Raw genomic sequence first — 16061 nt, 5'->3', positions numbered from 1 at the left:
TATGTAGTTTTCATACATAACTGTGATGTAATTTTACATTTATTTTTCATTTTACTGCTATTTTACATTTAAATTGAAAAATTTCTCATTTTAAATCATTTTTTTTTATCATAATCTTCATTTTGTGTATGAGACTTATATCGTAGTGAGATATTTAAACTCAGTGTCATGTTTACCAATACTGAGTACCTGAATGATTAGTTAATAAATTCGCGTATCTAACTTCATTCACATGTTTTGGTTACTTTCTTTACATCCCAAACGTAATTCTATGTATTGAAGCAGCGTCTGGGTTAAGCTTTGCGAACTAAGTAAACTGGTACATGCCTCACCGTGAGGAAAGAACAATTTCTCGACCACACTATGATGCAAATATCGAATGAGTGAGTGACATATTTCCTTCAGTGTTATTTAACTGATGCATACAGGTATGTGTGATGTAATTTAATTGATATAACTTACACATGCTTGAACCTGAAGGAAAACAAATCTGTGTATAATGCTAGAATACAAATAGAGAAAGAGTAAGTAAGATATTCTGTTGAGTGTTATTTAACTGCTGCATATGTTTTAATTTTGATTCCATATAACTTGTTTTTAATTATAAGAGAAAGAAAAATAATTCAATATTGAACACATATTTCGAGTATAACAAAAGTATTTTAAGAAACAACCTGATAAAAATACATTAGTAATTAAAAATATTTAATTTGTGTACAGGCTGAATTGAAATTAAGATGTGGTGGTGTATTTAATTATGGCAAAGCACACTAGGGCTATCTGCGTAATAGGTGTGATGCCTTCGTGGAGGACTTTCTCAGGGAAACTGGCTCATACGCATGAGGGAAACCACGAAAACACCCATGCAGCCAGCCCGTTCGCGGGATTCGGACCGAACTACCAGTGCTCAGCGACTTTACCGCTCGGCCGCTGGTGGGCCGAAACTAAGATGTAGGGCAAGTTTATTATTATTATTATTATTGTGCGTATATTATTATTATTGTGCATATATAGAAAATGTATTTTAATTGTTCCCTTTTTAATGTATGGAAGGAAGAATAGGATGCCAATATCGAAGATTATTTACTAAATAATCACGTTAGCAAATAATCACGTCAGGATAAATGTTATATAGAAATCTTGGGAGTGTAAGCGATTATAAGAGTACTTTTAGATTATACTGAAAATATACGCACTTCTGCTAAAATCTGAAGTGAATTAGTATGAAGTGATTTTTCACTTTAAAAAGAATGTGATAAGTATACTATTTAAAAGTATAATGACGGATATTAAGAAATTTGTAGAATTTTATGGTATTTAAATATGAATTGTTAAGTCAAATCTTTTTATATATATTTTTGCTTGAGATATGTAATTTAAACTGAAAATCACGATCATATATTTCTCATGGAATGTCAAAGTTCATTTGTATTAAAAAAAGTGCATGAGCAATGAAAATAAATAGAATAATACTTTTTGATTATGTTTTTACCATGGTCTTAGCAGTTATGCCATCATGTGTTCTGTTCAACAAGATTTATTTAGTGCAAACAATACTACGAAAAAATATTGAAAAATACCTTGTTTTACAATATTTATTTCCCTTAATTAACTTAAATATCGTTTTTCATTTTCTAATGCTTTCCTTTAAGAAAAGAATTTAATGTTTACAATTATTTTCAGCATTCGTACGAATTCTGTGCATAAAATAAACATTTTCTTTAACAAAATACTTAATCGGAAAGTATATACCCGGTATTTCCGGTGTATCTACCACATATAAAATTATCATTTTGCTTTAGTTTACACTTTTTCCATTACCAAAATCATGTAGCAGACGCGTCGGCCGATGCGTCTTGTCTCCCGGGTGACGTCACTACCAGCAACCAATGGCACGCATTTTCCGTTCCTGGCCTAACCTTAGTATATTAAGGAACCTTGATTTTAGGATTTGTCTACTAGGCAGTTTCACATCCTTCATTATACTCCGTGCTCTATACTTTTCCTTCGCACCTAAGCTTGATTTTTCACCCATCGGAGCAGAAAGACTTAGCGGGTGCAAAACAAGACATCTGTCTACTACTAAAAAGATGTTTCTAGATCTTGATACTCAAGAATAAAATACGATTTTCATAAGAATAAGTTGGCCTTGATTCTAACCTCCATTATAATATCATAGCACGGAGTTTTTACATTCCGTGATATATAGCTTTGACTGAAAATATACCTACAGCGCATGCGTCACATATAAGCTGGCCCTAGCATTGCTTATACTACTCTTCTTTATGTACTCGTTTTCCAAAAAATTCACGTAATGTGAATTTCGAACGTATCTTTACGTGAACAAAGCGAAAAAGGAATTTTTTTTTTTTGTATCTGTCTGTCTGACGTATGAAGTAATAAATGAGTTGTATGTGTTGCAAATTAAAATGAACTTTGGTTTCCTTGTAGTCATACGCTTAGCAATGTGGACTTCTTAATGCCGCGAAATGTGCAAAATATGTAGCATTTATAAGCAACTGTAAAGCACTAACTAAGAAATCTAGAAGAATCAAAACTTAATGTAGTAATAATAATGAAGCACGTATGATTAAAAGCGTAAATTAACACGTAATTACATGAATATTTTTGAACTAGAAATCTTATTTCTGTCTAATGTAACAAATTGACTTTTTACTGAAGTATTAATGGAAATCAAGCGAAGCTTCTGCAACACATTAGATAAGTCTCATGAACAATATATATTAATATTTTGTTCAAGATAATTAAATGTGCATTTACACAAGCAACGAACAATAATTGTGCAATGTCCAGAAGTAGTTCGGGGTGAAATTCGCTTAACCGCCCTATATTGAATCCATTCAGAGCATAAACATCATCCTGATTTATTTAACAAGCTTGTCAAGATGGAGATTCGTGTTTAGTTGTACACAGCCCATCTTTTGGAAGAAGAAATGTATAATAATAGCTTATGGATACCCATACAAAGGAGAAATATGTGTATCGGGAATTTAATCAGTCATTCAGATAAAAGTTGAGTTTAAACAAGCCTATGCTTATTCACACAGGAGAGAAGCATCATCGTATAAAGGATCTTTTTATTGAAATCAATCAAAAATCATTTAAGTGAAAAGCTCATCTAAATGTGCATAACCTTATTCACGTAGGAAAGAAACCTTTAGTTGTATAAAGTATGTCAGATATCATTTAATCAAAAAAACTCATTTAAACATGCATATGATTATTCACACAGGAGAGAAACTTTATATGTGTGAAATATCTAAGACAATTAGTGTAAAGCATAATTTAAACAAGCATATACAACACATGTGTGAAGTATGCAATAGGACATTTAAACATTATTGAAAGAATGTAAAGAATAATTTAAACATGTTTAATCACACAGGAGAGAAATCTTATATGTGTGAAGTATGTAAGAAGACATTTAATTTAAAGTGTTATTTAAACAGGCATATGCTTATTCACACAGGAGAGAAACTGCACATGTGTGAAGTATGTAAGAAATCATTTAATCGAAAAGATAATTTAAACAACCATTTGCGCTCTCACACAGGAGATAAACCTTTTATATGTGAAGTATGCAAGAAGACGTTTAGTGGAAAGTCTAATTTAAACAAGCATATGCTTATTCACACAGGAGAGAAACCTCACATGTGCGAAGTATGTAAGAAATCATATAAACTAAAAGCTCTTTTGAACATGCATATGCGTATTCACACAAGACAGAAACCTTATATGTGTGAAGTATGTAAGAAATCATTTAATCGAAAAGATACTTTAAGCAGCCATATACTTATTCACTCGGGAGAGAAACCTTTTATATGTGAAATATGTAAGAGAACGTTTAATCAGAAGAGTAGTTTAACCAAACATATGGTTATTCATACAGGAGAGAAACCTTATGTTTGTGAAGTATGTAAGAAATCATTTAGTGTTAAACCACATTTAAAGAGGCATATGCGTATTCACACAAGACAGAAACCTTATATGTGTGAAGTATGTAAGAAATCATTTAATCGAAAAGATATTTTAAACAGCCATATGCTTATTCACTCAGGAGAGAAACCTTTTATGTGTGAAGAATGTAAAAAGACATATCATAGAAAGGACAGTTTAAACAAGCATATGATTATTCACACAGGAGAGAAACCTCATAAGTGTGAAGTATGTATGAAATCATTTAATCAAAAAACTGATTTAAAAATGCATATGCTTATTCACTCAGGAGAGAAACCTTTTATCTGTGGAGTATGTAAGAAAACGTTTAATCAAAAGGGTAGTTTAAACAAACATATGCGTATTCACACAGGAGAGAAATCTTATATGTGTGAAGTATGTAAGAAGACATTTAGTAGAAAGGGTAGTTTAAACAAGCATATGCTCATTCACACAGAAGAGAAACCTCATATGTGTCAACTATGTAAGAAATCATTTAATCAAAAAACTAATTTGAACATGCATATGCGTATTCACACAGGAGAGAAACCTTACATGTGTGAAGTATGCAAGAAAACATTTAGTTATAAGAGTACTTTAAATCAGCATATGCTTATTCACACAGAAGAGAAACCTCATATGTGTGAAGTATGTAAAAAATTATTTAATCAAAAAGCTAATTTAAACAGGCATATGCTTATTCACACAGGAGAGAGTAATCATGTGTAAAGCATGTAAAAATCAGTTATTCGAAGATCTCATTTAAACATGCATAATGTGCATTCATACAGGAGAGAAAACTTGTAGAGTGAAATCCATTGAATCACAAAAGTCGGTTGATCTTTACAATATGGTAACTGGTAGTTTGGCGACCTTTTGGAGGCGATAAAGGTTACTACCTGGCACTTTGGTAATAATGTGAGCAGTACTCAGTTCCGATTACGCATTATTTTGTGTGAGGGAAATGAGAGATCATGGGATATGTCATGTGATATTAATGGACGAATTACGGTTCTTTAATCGGAAAAGGGGGGAAATCTGGAAAAAATCTGGAAATTTTGTATTTGGCTTTTATTCTGTGTTGTGTGAAACAGTGTTCGTGAATTTTTGGATTCCATGGCCGTAACTAAAGTGAATTCAAAATGGGTATTTATGTATGTATTAATTTAATGTATGTGCTCATTTATATTTTAAGTAGTGTTTTTGAATTTAATTATATTTTAATTAAATGATAGTTATTTTGTGAATTTTATGTTTGTAGGAATTTGGTATACGTTTTAGTTGAAGTAAACGTGCATGGAAATAATTTAAATATCTGACAATAAGTATTTGTAATGGTTGCGGTATGAATTCGTTGGTGACGTGTATAATGTAATAGATGATTTAGAGGTAAAAGTTTTTGGATATTTTATTTATTTTATATGTGGAAATGTTCATTACTTTTTTGCGATCAGGCAATTTCATATATGTTCTTTTTACCGGGTTTAAAGATTGAGAAAATTGTCATATATTTTCGTGAAATTTTTCTAATTTATGAGAAAAAAGCAGTGTACATGGATATAGTGAAGGGTGTGCGCAATGCCATTTTTGTGCAATTCTGGGATGTTTTTTTAAGTAAAAATAAGTCGGCGTGTACATGGTTTAGTGATATTTTAATTAAATGATAGTTATTTTGTGAATTTTATGTTTGTAGGAATTTGGTATACGTTTAAGTTGAAGTAAACGTGCATGGAAATAATTTAAATATTTGATACTAAGTATTTGTAATGGTTGCGGTATGAATTCGTTGGTGACGTGTATAATGTATTAGATGATTTAGAGGTAAAAGTTTTTGGATATTTTATTTATTTTATATGTGGAAATGTTCATATTTGGAAAGGGTAAATACTTTTTCGCGATCAGGTAATTTCATATATGTTCTTTTTACCGGGTTTAAAGATTGAGAAAATTGTCATGTATTTTCGTGAAATTTTTCTAATTTATGAGAAAAAAGCAGTGTACATGGATATAGTGAAGAATGTGCGCAATGCCATTTTTGTGCAATTCTGGGATTTTTTTTAAGTAAAAATAAGTCTGCGTGTACATGGTTTATGTGTATGTGTTATTTTGAAAAACGCGTAAGGAGTATGGTATTGAGCACTTTTTCCCAATTTTGCAGTGAATATTTGTCATGATTAAGCAGTTTTGTTAGATAAAATTTCTAGCATAAGTGTAATTCGGCTAATAGATTGTTGGAAGAAGTGTTCAGTAGATAAAAAGAAAAGAAACATGTCTTTACTTCGTGAAGACAAAATGGCGGCGGGAAAAAAAATAGAGGGTTGCTGTAGGAGAGTTGGTTGCCAAATTTTCGCCAAAAAAACACCAAGTTACCATAATGTAAAGGCCAACCCAAAAGTCATTTAAACATGCATATGTGTATTCACATAGTGCAGAAACCTCAAATGTGTGAAGTATATAAAGAGATGTTTACCCAAATGGGCAGTTAAACAAGCATATGCTAATTTAAACTGGAGAGAAAATTTGCGTGTGTGGCATGTTAATGTTCATTCATTTTCGTAAGGAGGATTTAAATATGGATATCAACATAAGAGACATGTTGTAAATTACGTGTGTAAATAAGACATTCAGGGTGACAAAGAAGTGTATCTCTCAAAACCTATTATTTTTTTAAAAATGTTTATATATCAGTGTGTGGGCAGTTTTTAAACAGCAATGTATTGATGATCATGTGGTGATGAAAGCAAAATATGATGGCCCAGTGTGAAATTTGGAAAGACTCTCACATATTTTATTATGAAAAATATCAAATCGCAAGAAGAAGAAAATACTTAACAAAAAGAGGGCTGCAAAAGTGCTGTTGATCCAGAGATTTAGATTTTACATCCTTCCAGATATAAGATGTCTAGAATTTGAACTTAGTAGTATATATTCAACAACACTTAATTATTTAGTGTAATCTGCAAGATAAAGGTAACTGCAAAAATACAAATGACTTGTTAATTATGTATTTCATTATTTTTATAAGAATGTAACCAGTATTAAATGACTACTTATATGCATAAAATGAAGGTACATATAAATTAATTTCATCTTGTTTATTAATGTTTAAAAATATATATACCCTATACTTTAATTCCCAAGGTAAAATTTATTACGAAATTTTAAGTAATTGTTATATTGATTATGTAATTTTTTACCCCTTATTATATGCAAAAATTGATATTAATTTAAATTAAAAACAAATCCTGAAGTTAAAGTGAGATAAAAACTATTATATATATATATATATATATATATTTACATGCAGAATTATAAATCTGAATGCAAATATGTGTCACAGAGGTATGTACAGATACTAATATATAAGATTTTACTATGTGCCTTTTGTCTGTTTAATAAAATTAATTACATGATATATCATTTATACTGTACTCTGTTCTTTAAAATAGGCAGTTGAAGGCAAAATTTTCTTCTCTTTTCTTTTTTTTTTTCATAACTGTGGAAGTACTTCCTTTTGATAAGGTAACACAGAATTTATTTTCCCTGCTTTTATGTACTACTGCTAGTAAATATAAGTGGATGAAAAATGAGCAAAATTATCATCTAAAGAAAAATTAGGAAAATATTGATATGTTCCATGGGAGTGTGAGGGTAGATATTTTATAAAAAAATGGAAGTAAACTTTAAGATGCATTTCTCAATTAATAGAATATAACAATTAAAGGTACATTTTCAGTATATACAAAGTTTCAAACAATTATTTATTGTATTTATTGTGAGATGTGTGGGTAACATATCCAAATAACTGGATAAATGAAAAGAGGGTCTTGTTCTGTTACCAGTACTGGATCCCGAAATAAATGTATGTATGTGTTCATGTATGCATGTTTATATAGAAGCACAAATGTATGTTTGTGTTTACACATATATGCACATACATACTACATGCGTGCATTGTCATATATCAACAACAGTGATATATCAATACGATTCCAATAGTAGAACAGTACCAAAAAGAGGTAGATGCAGATATGCTGCTGGTCACCTAAATTGCAACACCAAGAAAAACGAGAGATATCACAACAAAATTTATTTAGTAGATAACATGTTGACCAAGTATCAAATGATTAAATTTATAGACTTCTGTGAAGTGTGGTTCCTTCCAGAATCAGTAGCCAGAGTAGCCGCCATTGTTGGAGATCGCCACTGCCACACACCTCGGCATTGATTTAAAGAGACTTTGGATGTGTTCTTGGGATATAGCAGACCAAGCAGCTTCCACACGTTGCCAAACTTGATCTTCTGTGGCATCTTGGTACGTAATCTGGACCATTTCCTCAGCACGCATGGATCATATGTTTTCTATTGGCGAAAGATCCAGAGAGCCAGCCAGCCAGGAAAGCAATTCAATCTGGCGATTGACGAAGAACCCTTGGACAATGCGTGCCACGTGTGGTCGCGCATTATCCTGTTGAAATATGGCTGTGGGCAAGCCCTGAAGGTAAGAAAGGACAACTGGCTCCAACATCTCGGAGATGTAGTTTAAAGTACCGGCAATGTGTACTAGAGGAGTGCAAGAATGATATACAATACCGCTCCATACCGTAATACTCCTTGCAGGATCAGTATGGCGGTGCATAAGGCAGCTGTTCAGCATCCTCTCTCCACGGTGTCTCGAGACTCGAATCCAAACATCGGGTGTTGCAGACAGAAGCATGACTCGTCAGTAAAGACAATTTCATTCCATTCTGCTGTTCACATTCTTCTTTCATCGCACCAATGGAGGCGGAGACGTCTGTGGTTCTGTGTCAAGGATAGACGAAGTAATGGGCATCTTGCGAACAGACCACTCTGCTGTAAACGACATCGAATGGTACACTCAGACACTGGATGATGCGTTACAGACTGAATGTGCTGTGCTATGGTTCGTCATGTGACTGAGCGATCCGTCACTGCCATGTGCACAATGTTCCTGTCATCACGTGAAATGGTGCACTGAGGTGGATGCGATCGAACACGTTGGTCTGTCGTACCCTTCCTCATTCAACGGTCACATATCCGCATTACAGTTGTTTGGTTTGGTCCAACACGACAATCGTCGAAAACTCCGAGCCTTAAATAGCACTTTAAAGTGGCGCCAGAGGCGCACATGATGTGTGTCTGCGCTGAAATTCTAATCATTTGCATATCTCACCTCCGCTAATACATGTTGTAAATTTCATGTTATTTGCGTGCTTCCTTCAGGGTGTTGCATTTACGGTGGCTAGCAGTGTATGTCCTTTAGAATATGTATGTATTATGATTTACAAGTTCTTAATATTATAAGTGATTGATTTATTAGGTTCAATAGTTACACTCATAAATCAATGCTGATATGGATAAAATACAAAGAAGTAGCATCTAAATGTAACTATATGCCTGTATTTTATGCTATTGTATATGTTGTTATTTGCTAGCAAATATACTACAAAGAGCAGACATGCGTGATTATTTTAACAGGATATTTTTGAATTACATAACGAGAATATGCATATGAATCCATATGAATTACATGCATATGAAAATGTGTATATTTTTGCATTGTACAATATTATATTATGTACATAATTTTGCATTATACATAATTAATTTATACATTATTATTAACTGCTTCAAAATTTTTGAGGAACAATGCCATTTTTGGTCATAACTGTGATAGGCATTTAATGAAATGACACTTGGTATATATTTAATAAAGATCCTGATTTATCATTATTTTGCAGAAATTTACAGGTATCACAACATGGTAAAATTGTAAAATTGAATAAGCAAAAGAGATGCTGCATGCTGTTTTCAGGAATTACAAAAAATTCTTATTCTGCTCGAACTAAGGACAAATATGAATTTCTCAATGTGATTTACTTCAACAGTAAGGCATATTTGGCATATTATACGTGCTGTTTACCAAATTGTCAAGGATTCTGTCTATCTCATCTGTCAGGACAAATTTGAGTTCTAGTACAATTTGAAGAATGTTCTCCTTTGAGCAGTACTGTCCTGCTTGGGATTTAGGTCTTACTGAATATCTTCCTTTGCTAATGTTACAAAAACTGCAGCTAATCCGTGGGTGCTGGTTAGTATTGTCATTCATGAAGAGAAAATCTGGAACAAATGACCTTGTAAAAGGTGGACATGATCCAGTTGAATTTTGCTGCAATGCGGCTGTGATGTCATTGTAGCTCTATCAAAGATGTGAAAAGGAGTTTTTGTTACTGTAAGTGATACACAAACCTGCAGTTACTCCTTAGCCATAGTGATGAATTTCCTTTATGTATATCTTGGTGATAATAATCAGTGCCTCTTTCTCTACTCGCTGTTCATGGTAAAGCTAAATTTGTCAGAGAATATGATTCTGGACTGCTTTTGCTGACTCAGCAAATATGCTCCTTACACCAACATATATTCGCTGATGATGATATCCTTTTTTAGTGTAATTCCTGCAAAATATACTTCTATGCATGAAAGTCAACATTATTTAATCGTTCAGAAATGCAAATATATTAATATCGATAACATTGGTAAGGTTTATGGCTGTCTGACAAGGAGTAGCATTTCTGATCCTAATTGCTACTAGACTGAAATATACAGTACAAAGTCCGTAATCCGGACCTCCATTATCCAGAATGATTTAAAATCCAGACCTCAAAACCACCAACAAAGTTTTTTTCATAGGCTTTAAATTAAGCAGTGTGGAATACTTTTATTATTGACAGTATTTTCTTTGAAAATATGAAAACTGTTATAATAACTAAGGATAACACATATACGTTAACCCCGGCCAAGCCTATATCTTCCATTAAAACTGTTTAGCGGATATGGTGCTATAGCAAAAAAGAAAGATCAATTAAAAATTATGTTCTTTTAAAAGAATCTAGAATAGCTGCTAGGATTGTTGCAATGCTCTCAGATGACACTTCTTAAACTTTTTTCAAATAAATATTTTCTCATTAATCATTTATTTCTTTGCTAAACTATATGGTACTTACGTATTAACGCAACCAGGCCAAAATTCGCATAAATTGCCAAATTTGGCGACCCTACTTACGGCAACCCTACGTGTTATACGTAGTTTTGTAAAAAGAGCATGTGGAGATTCACAAAATTTTCCTGCATTTTCGTGCAAATTTTTGTAATTTATTAGCAATTAAATCCTTCCGGTTTCGAATTTGAATAAGTTGCAGAATTATTTTTTCGGCGGAAATCTTTTCGCTATTGCTTTTAGCACTGATTGAAAACCGTATTCGCCATAACCATGTACACGTCGACTTATTTTTACTTAAAAAAACATCCCAGAATTGCACAAAAATGGCATTGCGCACACTCTTGACTTTATCCATGTACACTGCTGTTTTCTCATAAATTACAAAAATTTGCATGAAAATGCAGGAAAATTTTGTGAATTTCCACATGCGAAATAGCAGTGTACATAGATTAAGTCAAGAGTGTGCGCAATGCCATTTTTGTGCAATTCTGGGATGTTTTTTTAAGTAAAAATAAGTCGACGTGTACATGGTTATGGCGAATACGGTTTTCAATCAGTGCTAAAAGCAATAGCGAAAAGATTTCCACCGAAAAAATAATTCTGCAACTTATTCAAATTCGAAACCGGAAGGGTTTAATTGCTATTTTATATTTTAAAACAAAATAATATAAAAAACTGTATTAAAAATTATCTGTAATTAATAAATGTACATTTTCTTTCTATTCATACTTTTTTACTCAAACTTACAAATCGCGCCAACCTGGTTGCGATAATACGTAAGTACCAACTATATATACAGTACAAAGTCTGAAATCTGGATGTCGATTATCCGGAATGATATAAAATCCAGACCTCAAAGCCATTTTTTTTTTTTTTTATTAATGCTTTACGCATGCGCATTTGATTTTTTCTTCCATAATACAACATGTGAAGATTTTCACTTAAAAATTCCGATTCTTAATTTCACTTAGGCACTAAATAAAATACCTCGTTATGGAAAAACAATCATGTAAGCATAAATTTGTGAGATTAATAATTTGGCTGTCTAGCTGAGCATTTATTTGGCATACATCTCAAACCAAAACCTTCAACTATTTTATATCCCTGATGCCGACCTGGTGAGTCATTATTTATTATAATTTGCTTTCATCACTGCATGTTTACCAATGCATGACATCTTCAGTAATAACTCATGCTGTGATGTCGTAACTTTTTTTATATTAGTAATTGAATAATAAGAGTATGGCAACCTTTTATGCTAGCATTAAGCTTGGCGATGATTACAGATTTTTAAATGCTCTAAGAAATGTTGACGAAGAAAAATTCAACAAACATTTCTTTTCATATGCTAGAAATAGATTTTATTAATGAAATTTATAGGCCAAAAGACTACATTTAGTGCTATTTTAATTAAGAATAACTGATATGTTATTCACCATAAACCCAGAAGCGGCAGCAGAATATGTCAGCATCGGACGGCAGAATTTAGGGAAGACGAAATTTTTGAAATTTGGAAAAGCACCGAACGGCAAAAGGGATGAGAAATATTTATGAATTAGAGAAAGCACTGGGATCCAAAGTCTAGGCATGGTGAAAATTTAGAACTTAGGAAAGCGCTTTGTAGCAGAATTTAGGACGTGTAGAGACTGAACTAGGCTGTATCGAGCGCCGGCCCTAGATAAAGCCTTAAGTATATATGGGAGTTTATTTATTCAGGACTCGGATTAGTTTGAAGCATGTGCAAGAAATAAACATAGGTATAGTAAATAACTAAACTAATATGATTCAGGCTTAACTCAGTATGCTATAGGAGAAAGAAAAAATTTAGGAAAACAACTTGGCTTTCGTCGCCAGTCTTGTGATACACAGCCAATAATGTATAACGGACACTATTAAGTTAGGATAAAATTATATTTACTGATTCTAAGGCATTTCAATTAATGTAGCAGACTGCACTGCTCCTTGATCTTCTAAATTGATCCGGCTTATTATTTTTGCAGACTGTTGTTATTACGGCAATTTTATAAAAACTAAGTTTGAACTTTCGATTATGATGAAGAGAGTTTCCAATTCTGGAATTGCCAAACAGTCTACTAAGCAATACATGTTTCGATGTCCATTAAACAAAAAGTGGAATTGCTGCAAAAAATATGGATAAAGCAATATCTGTCTCAAAATTTTGTGAGGAGTATGGCATTGGAAAGTCCACTGTATATGGCACAAAAAAGAAAAAGAATTTTTGAATTTTTTATGGAAGCATTTTAAACAACTTGCATTGAAAGAAATGTTTAATAAAGTAAACAAATAAATATTAAGCTTTCTTTTGTAAATTTTGATACCCTTTAGATCATAATTGTTCTTTATTTCATAAATTACGATTTCATATTTTTAATTGTATAATTTCTGCATGCCACCTTACCAGATTTAAATTGATGATCTATTATCCGGAAAAATCCCAAATCCAGAATCGCCGAAGTCCCGACCAGTCTGGATTTCGGACTTTATACTGTAAAAAGAAGTAGTTTTAGGATTTGCTTCAAATAAGGAAAAATATATGAAAGAAAATCGTGTTTTTATGAGATCGATGTGCTTATATTCTCCCACATAACTAATGGAATCTTTATGTAATATTTGACACTGTTTTGACATGAAGCATATTCAACAGTTAATAATATAAGCATTCAATGTGCATTAAAGCTGAAAAATCATTTCACGTAAGTATGTGGTGCTGAATGGCAGAAGAACATTCACAAATTGTCAAAAATTCAGTTCCACCTCCAATCCAGAATACAGTCAAGGATTTTTGTGGAATTTCTAGTTTTAAATTTTAGTCACTCAAGAGCTCAGTAAGTTCCTCTTTGTCTTTGTATAGCTAATGTTTAATCTCATTAATGTCGGTCAGAATATTCTTTTTTAATCAAAGGTATCTATTTTAAATCAAACTTTGATAAAAGGTATTTGAAAACTGTGTTTCTGTGCTTATTAAGTGATCTATAGTAAATTTTAGTTACTTTTTTTTTAAATAATAAAATTGTCAACAGTTGAAAGTGTTTCGAATGAAACATTTTCCACCCTATTCTCCCAAATGTTGATCATTTGAATAAAACCAATTTTATGATTTGAACTACATATATTGCTAATATTTTCTCAAAGAGACAAGTTAAAATAATTTAGTAACTCAAAATTATCTGACTAACCTGATGTACATATATTTCTAGTTTTTACTCAAAGAGACAAGTTAAAATAATTTAGTATCTCAAAATTATCTCACTAACCTGATGTACATGTATTTCTAGTTTTTCCTTGAAGAGACAAGTGAAAATAATTTAGTATCTCAAATTTATCTGACATAATGCACTGGTTTGATAGCCATAAGTTATTTTCAAATAGAGCAGCAAGATTGTTTGGTTAAAAATACAATAATTTTATCTTTTATTAATTTTAATATTTTTAAGCTTCACCCTGTTGGACATTCATCTTACTTCTGCATGTAATAACAATTTTTATGTTTGAACTCCATGTCTTGACATAAATTTGAAAATAAACATTTATTAAGGGCACTGCTTTTAATAAATTTTGTGCCTCTCAATAGATTAAGCTATCTGTAAAAGTTGCAAGTTCATTAACAGCAGCTGTAACATGTAACTAGAAGCCAATGTTTTTGCATTTTATACTTTTGCCAAGTTTATGCATAATCCAGAGCAATTTTTCTATTCTAAACCTTTAATTAAAAAAAAAAAAAAATTGATCAACTTCGCAGTATATGTCATATCCTTTGGTGTGTTTTTCCAAAAAATTAGAAAATAATAATTCTTTATTGATGTCTTTAGAAATATATCTGACATACGGTAACATCTGAGCTATGTTTGAAATATCAATTGATTCACCCATATAAACTGAAAATTTGGGCTTTCTTTAACTCCAGCTGAAGTTGCTTGAATAGTTTTGCCAAGTTGCTTGAATTGATCTTTGCTAATTTTAGAAATTTTATTGGTAATGGAGTCATTTGACACATGAATCTTCAGAAATTCTTTATCATATTTATCATTTCAATACAGCAAATAATGCAGGATCCTCTCCAATGGCTAGTGGTTTAGACCTTTGAATACTTGTAGCTTGACCTGGTTTGGGTTATTTCAAAGGCATGGGCTTGCTGCATGGTTAGTTTTTGTGTTCTTTTCCATGTGTGGCCAGTTTCCTGTTAAACATGCATAATCTGAATATGAATCAGTTTCCCTTAGAAAGTCCTCCTCTCAGGTACCCTTCTCTTTAGCAGATAGCCCTCATGGCTTTGCTGTATTTAAAATAAATCTCTGCAGAGTTTTTGGCTTTTTATTCGTAGCAAACAGATATGAGACATTGTGTGACCTTGAGTCAATACTTTTTTGCTAACAGTCAAAGTTCTTACACTACTGTATTTCTTTATTTGAGGATATTATCAGTTGTTTGAAATAGGCTTTTGTTTATTGAGGTATGCATAATGATGGGGTTCAAGATGCCTTTTCAATTTTGATGATTTCATACTATTCACACTGGCATACCTTTGCGGCCGAAATGTTATATATTGCATGTTTGTCACATATTTTATTTCTGGAATGGCTTTATACTTGAAACTATAATGTGATATCACTATTATGATGCTTTTTCTGACTTATCAATATGTAAATATAATTTGCAGTTCATCTTTAGACAATATTACAGTTTTATAACTGTACTGTAGAGAAAATGTAACATGTTAAAAAGAAATGAAGGGATTGCAATTAATGTTTCTTTAAATTCCTGTACCTGAAATAATTTCAAGGTTTTTGCTTTATGATCTAATTTGGGGTTGCAACACACAGTTTAAGAACTGTTCTCAGAATACCAAAATCATGGGTGGTAGGTAGTATTGTCAGTGTATTGTAAGATACCGGTCACTGTTCAAGTAGATCAGAACTGTGATAAAAATAATGGCTTATCTTAATATAATTAATAACCCATCTATATATGTAAACAAGAATATGTACAGTCAAAGCAAATCTAAATAATAAATTAGCACTCATAAAACTGCACTTGTTTATTTAGCATTCTTTGACCTAAGGGA

The 16061-nt window shown here is 32.0% G+C and overlaps 1 protein-coding gene across 1 annotated transcript; it reads left to right on the top strand.

Annotated features, from left to right (window-relative positions):
- Window positions 1-1984: 1984 nt before the first annotated feature.
- Window positions 1985-9446, top strand: LOC118184216 (uncharacterized). Its single transcript, XM_035353852.2, has one exon. It carries the CDS (start codon window positions 3391-3393, stop codon window positions 4684-4686), a length of 1296 nt encoding a protein of 431 aa, XP_035209743.1. The 5' UTR covers window positions 1985-3390; the 3' UTR covers window positions 4687-9446.
- Window positions 9447-16061: the final 6615 nt, after the last annotated feature.

This window comes from Stegodyphus dumicola, chromosome 11 (assembly GCF_044657685.1).
Source record: "Stegodyphus dumicola isolate Sdum_Otavi_A_Nest chromosome 11, ASM4465768v1".
NCBI lineage: Eukaryota > Metazoa > Arthropoda > Arachnida > Araneae > Eresidae > Stegodyphus > Stegodyphus dumicola.
The sequence above is the reverse complement of the archived record's forward strand: the minus strand, read 5'-3'. Positions and strand labels throughout refer to the sequence as shown.